The following is a 6000-nucleotide window of genomic DNA, read 5'->3' as shown; positions in this document are numbered from 1 at the left end:
ACATGGCATTCCAAAGCGAATAGTATTCTTATCATGGTAATGCAAAATGGTATTTCCTTTATATGGTACTGTATGTATATTTTTATGATATATTCTATACCCCTTATAAAAAATTTAACAATGGTTTTACTACAAATAATTTAAATAAAAACATGGTTACTATTGTATGACTGACATATTCATATGCCACATAAATGAAGCAACTTACACCACCTGCTGGACATTTCCAAAATAGAACCCTAAATGTACCCTATGACACCTTCTCTAAAATCATCCATAAGTATTCATTCAGCAAGAACAAAATAATTCTCTGGTCTAGTACAACTGATGTGCTTTATTTGGCAGTTTACAGCATGTGCGGTGATTCAATTGTGTGGTCCATCTGAGACTGAACTGCGGTATAAGCAGTTTTATGCAGCTTTTCAGTTGAGAAGAAGACTTTGGCTTTTTACAATAGTTACACGTGGGAACAGAAATGTCTCAAAAACATCACATTTACATAAAAGTAACATGAAGAGCAAAATCGATACAAATTGCAACTCCAAAAAGGAACAACCGGCATAACTAGTATGTTAATACACATTTTAAAATTACATTCTCATCCTTCAGGCCACAATTTGTCCATCATAATATGCCTGTCAAAGAGATATTAGTCCAAATCTGGCGAATATAACTACAACAATAATAGTCCAGATGAGTATAGTGTCCTTATGCACTCAACGTGTAACAATGACACTGGCTTCCTAGTTTTTCGATGCCATATTTTAACACTGAATATTTATTTTTTTTAAATCACCATCTTCTTATATTTTCACATAACATATTGTTCCTCCTCATTTGGAGAGTCTGTAGCAATAGACTTGGCAAGAGAAACAGTACTAAACTATCGCAAAATCCTTGGTGCTGATCTGTCATTGCAGGTCGCTTTTCTAAGACGCACTCCTCTACGGATGGTCTTCAGCATGTCTCCTCCGTCCTGCTCATGCTCTTGATCTTGCTGGTGGCCCTGGCTGGCCTGAGGGTCCGTGGGAAATGGGAACTGGCCCTCACCGAGAGCATGAGCATTAGCGACCAGCTCTCCAATCTTCTCCACCAGACTATGGCGATTGGCGGCAAGCATCTGCTCTTCTTCTGAAGTGAATCCCGCAGCTCCAGTTTGCTGAGCGTAGATACTTCCACCACCAGCTCCCCACGTTGGCAGACTCATTCGCTTGGGAGAAGCTTTGTAGTCCAGAATTTCTAACGATTCGTCATTGTACAGGTTTTCCTCACTTCCATTGTGCTCAGGAGGAGGGCTGGGGAATCCAGGGGAGTCTGGGACAGTCGGGGTCTTTACAGGGACGATAGGTGGTCGTATAGGGATCGGACCCACACTGGATGGAGTGCGTCTCACGTTTGTTTTAGATGAAGGGGTTCTACGAATGGTGGCTGTTCCTGAGGCTATGACACTACTTCCTCGTCCTTTGCCATTGGTTGTTGGGGATCCCTGGGCAGCCAGTGCTCCATGCAGCCCCGCGGTGCTGGCGGGCCGCTTGGTCTGGATCATACGGCGGTAGTTCTGAGCCAGATTGCTATGGCGAGGGACGGTGCAGGACTTGTCGAAGTCTGTCTGTGCGTCATTATCAGCGTCGCCATTCATGGAATAACAATCGTATTCAGATCCTCAAAGAGAAAATAGGGAGAGAAGATATTACTCAACTCTCTCGGCCTTCGTGCAGTGGATTTTATTTGTGTGTGTTTTAGGCCGCTTATTAAAATGCTAATAGTTTAATAAATGTGGCTTGTTTAAAAACAAAGTGAGATTCCTATTAAGGCAGCATTTTAAGGCATCACAATCACACTCCCAACCCAACAACTGTTCCAGAAGATAAGATACATTGTAATTCTAAATCAGAAGTTCATGTATCTATCCCATAATGCATTAAGATTAACTTGGCAAATCAACAGAAATGTTGCTGTATACACTACTGATGGGTCTGGTAAGATTTTTGAATGTTTTTGAAAGAAATCTCTTATCTTGTCAAAAATACAGTAAAATGGTAAAATTCCGAAATAATCTTCTATTTGAATTTATTTTAAAATGTAATTTATTTCTATGTCGGCAAAGCTGAATATTGAGAAGCCATTAATCCAGTCTTCAGTGTCACAGAAATCATTCTAATATTCTAATAACCTATTCTTCAAAATTAATCTCAAAATAACAGCATTTTTAATATTATAGAAATCTTTTGTAACATTATACATTTCTTTGCTGTTACTTTTGTTCCATTTAATGCATCCTTGCTGAATAAAAGTATGAATTTCTTTTAATAATAAATATTCCTACTGATCCCAAACTTTAAAAAGGTAGTGTACTTACAGTTCATTCATACTGAAAGATATAGTTAAATATACTGTATTTAAATTGTTTATTTTATTTTTAATGATTACATTATTTGCGTGTTATGCATTTTATGTTTATTAGAGTATCGTTTCATGTTGAGTCCAGCATTCACTTCCAGTGAGAGGTATTATTTATAAGCTGTATGGAGTTTGTATAGCAAACCAGTCACTTCTGTTGTTTAATTTCAGCTAGTTTTTGAAAAACAGCCTGTTGGCAATCTATTTTCTCTGAATGAAATGGACAAGAGTTGTAAATGCTGTATGTATTGTGCACCTGTATTTAAAGTGTTTATGTGTGTGTGTGTGTGTGTATATTACCCTGTGAAGGGATAGTGTCCTCTGAACATGATGGTGTCGTGTTCTGTGTGCTGTATCCACTGGAGTACTGCAGAGAATCACAGCTGCTCTTCTGCTGCTGTTCAATACTAAGCCCACGAGTCAGAACCATAGCCAGCTCACTAGCAGCGGATGACATCGACTTACCATGCTAAGACAAAAAGAGAGAAAATAATAGATATGTATGTACACTACCAGTCAAAAATCTGGTTTAATTAAGTTTTTTTTAAAAACAAATTCTCTTATGCTCTGCAAAAATACAGTAAAAACAGTAATACTTTAGAATTTGAGAACAATTAAAGTTAACGGTTTTCTTTTTTAATACATTTTAAGATGTAATTTATTCCTGTGATATATATATATATATATATATATATATATATATATATATATATATATAAAATCTCAATACCTTTGCAGTGAGGTCTTTAGAATTCATTCTTGCTAGCCTATAAGGATCCTCGGGGTGAATTATTCCACTGGAGGGCTCTGCAGCCTCAGTCCTGCGCTGCCCGGTTAAAGCCGTCTGCTCATAGTGACCTGCCTTTGACCAGTCCTGCTGCAAAAGGAATTTTTTTTTTTAAGGTTATGGAAATATAGCCAGAATAGGACAGGACCTACTCATTTAGTAGATGTTTATTTTAATAGAAAAAAAAAAAGAAAAAAAAAGGCCGGCTAATAGTAAAAAAGCGGATGATAAAGAAATTAAATGGGATGAGATAAAAACAAACAAACTAAAACTAATTATGTTTTATAACAGAAGATAATAAAGCAAATAAAAGCTGACCGAATGGTCAAAATGAAAAACAAACCTTCCAGTAAGAAATCTTTGATGTGGGTGAAGGGGAATTTGATCCTGGGGATTGGTTATAGGAAGGGGACGCAGGAAGTATGTAAGAGTGAGGCCTGACGGAGTCATTAAAACAGTGAGCAGGGCGAAAGGTAGCAAAGGATGAGCCGAACTGTGGAAACGGAATGACAGGATGGCCCAATCAAACACAGAAAACAGCACACAAGCTTCAGTGAATACCCCACACCAAATAACAGTGTAATAATATACAAAAACCCTTTAAATTAAACCTTTTATTTTTAAACCAAATATATATATATATATATATATAAAGGATTAATTTTATTGAGCTCAAATATATGGACATTGTGTTTAGGTGTTAAATCAAAGAAATATGATAACTTAAAAGCAAACAAAATAACATGTAACAGAGCTCAATCATGAAAGTTTAAGATGTTGGGGGCAAAGAGATTAACTAATCAAATAATTTATTAATGACATTTCCTGACCGAAATTAATACTTACTATTATGGGAGAGCCGCACTCACTGACTGACTGACAGGTTTCTGAAGCCTCTGAGGATGCAGAACTGGATGACTTCTGTTTATCAAAGATAGTTAAAGATAAGTCAGTGAAATGGATCAAAGATAGTTAAAGGTCAGTGAAATGGATGTGGAAATAAGCATCGAACGAAACAGACAAAAACAAAACAACCGGTAAAGACCTGGCTAGTGATGTCAGACGGCATGGGGGAGGGAGGTTTGGAGTGTACATTGGCATCTTGAGAGACAAATCCTGAATCATGAGAGGAAACGCTGCTCAGGCGATGGGCGCCACCTGGTGGCAGATGCACCAAACTGAGAGGAACACAAGGAAATCATTAGTGCTACTTCCAAAACTAGCAGATAACCAAATAAGAATACCCAAATGCAACAGAGACTACATATGGCTTAATAATATCATTATAAAACAGTTATTTAGAACTGACGCAAAATCTTAATTGAGATAAAAAATGATGAGACAAGCACCTGCAAAGGCTGCTCTTCCTAGATCCAACACTACTGGGAGAAGAAGGTGGAGTCTGGTAGGACCAGTTATAGTCAGACCCCTTAAGATCCAAAATCACCTAGTGGAAATCAAAAAAGAATATATTTTTATTGTTGTTTGAGTATGTATGTTTGTTAAATGATTTTCATATACGTGTTTAAGCACCTGTTCACTGGCCTCTGGGAGTTTATGTGGGTCAGTTGTCAACACAGTGAGGTCATCAATAATGGCCTGGAGGTGAGTGGCCTCTCCCAGCATGCCGATTTCACCGATCTGAGGAAAGAGGTTAATGCCACTTATTGTAAATAGCAGCAAGCACTCATTTCTTTCATTCAAATACATACATAGGGGAGAGCGGGGCATGTTGTCACTTGATGTTTTTTTTTTCATAAATAAATAAAATGGATATTTTAATTCAATAAATTTTACAAGGAAATACATTTTTATTATATACTATCTAGAAGTAACTTCAGACCCAGAGTCTTTTATTCTCACCACTACAGGCTGCAGGAAGTTGATGAAGGCGCAGTAGCGCCCCCTTTCCTCCAGGAGGGCTCGGCGCACAGCCTGCTTCTCAGTCTCCTCCATCAGAAGGTACATGTCACTCACATCCTGCATGGCACTGTCCAGCTGTGGCTGCAGTCCTCCTCGACCTGAGACGAAGAGAAAGAGAGATACTGTGAGTGGCAATAAAGCAGTGTGTGGATAAACAATCCATGAAAGGAAAATTACACTACTCTTTAAAATTTGGGGCGAGTATGATTTTATTCTTTTGAACTTTCTATTCATCATAAAATGCTGAAAAAAATGTATCATGATTTCCATAAACCATTAAACAGCATAACTGTTTTCAGCATTGATAATAATGTTTCTAGAGCACCAAATCATCATGTTAGAATGATTTCTGAAGGGTCATGTGACACTCAAGGACTGCTGAAAATTCAGCTTTACCATCACAGGAATAAATTACAATAAAAAAATATTTATAAGGGAAACAATTTCCCTTTTTTAAGGGAATAGCAATTTTCGATCAAACAAAGCCTTGGTGAGTATTAGTTAATTCTTCAAAAACATTAATAAATGTTACAGACCCCAAACTTTTGAACAGTAGTGTATGCTGAGATGCACTGAATTTTTAACAATTAATATGAAATGTTGGATGTAGATGTCAACACAAATGTCCCATGGGTCAGCACAACCAAAGACAGATTAGGGTGGATGATGTCAAAACAGCAACCAGGCATTGTCAGGCTTCATGCAAGGAAACCTTCATGACCGTATAATGAAAATAATAAATGACACAGAGTTGATACTATGAATCTAAACACACTGCGAATATTGCATGATTGTGCGTTGTGATTTCACAACACAGATGCTTATTATGTCTGATGGAGAGAATGACAATGAGATGAGCACGCTTTGTGAACAATGGAATTTTGTGTCTG

The 6000-nt window shown here is 37.4% G+C and overlaps 1 protein-coding gene across 5 annotated transcripts in view; it reads right to left on the bottom strand.

Annotated features, from left to right (window-relative positions):
• Positions 1–314: 314 nt before the first annotated feature.
• Positions 315–6000, bottom strand: part of LOC109109064 (protein MTSS 2-like) — a 29622-nt gene continuing 23936 nt past the window's right edge. For 2 of the 5 annotated variants that reach the window (XM_042744260.1, XM_042744261.1), the window contains 9 exons: positions 5051–5208; positions 4721–4828; positions 4537–4634; positions 4233–4365; positions 4034–4108; positions 3531–3680; positions 3131–3277; positions 2701–2869; positions 315–1662 (listed from right to left, as the gene is read on the bottom strand). In XM_042744260.1, the coding sequence (XP_042600194.1) occupies positions 884–1662; positions 2701–2869; positions 3131–3277; positions 3531–3680; positions 4034–4108; positions 4233–4365; positions 4537–4634; positions 4721–4828; positions 5051–5208 (1817 nt within the window). In that variant the 3' untranslated portion in view covers positions 315–883. The remainder of the gene's footprint in view (positions 1663–2700; positions 2870–3130; positions 3278–3530; positions 3681–4033; positions 4109–4232; positions 4366–4536; positions 4635–4720; positions 4829–5050; positions 5209–6000) is intronic. The other 3 variants (XM_042744262.1, XM_042744264.1, XM_042744263.1) reach the window with 2 other exon arrangements.

The sequence above is a fragment of the Cyprinus carpio genome, chromosome B18 (genome assembly GCF_018340385.1).
Source record: "Cyprinus carpio isolate SPL01 chromosome B18, ASM1834038v1, whole genome shotgun sequence".
Lineage (NCBI taxonomy): Eukaryota > Metazoa > Chordata > Actinopteri > Cypriniformes > Cyprinidae > Cyprinus > Cyprinus carpio.
Note: the sequence above shows the minus strand (reverse complement) of the source record. Positions and strands in the feature narration are given on the sequence as shown.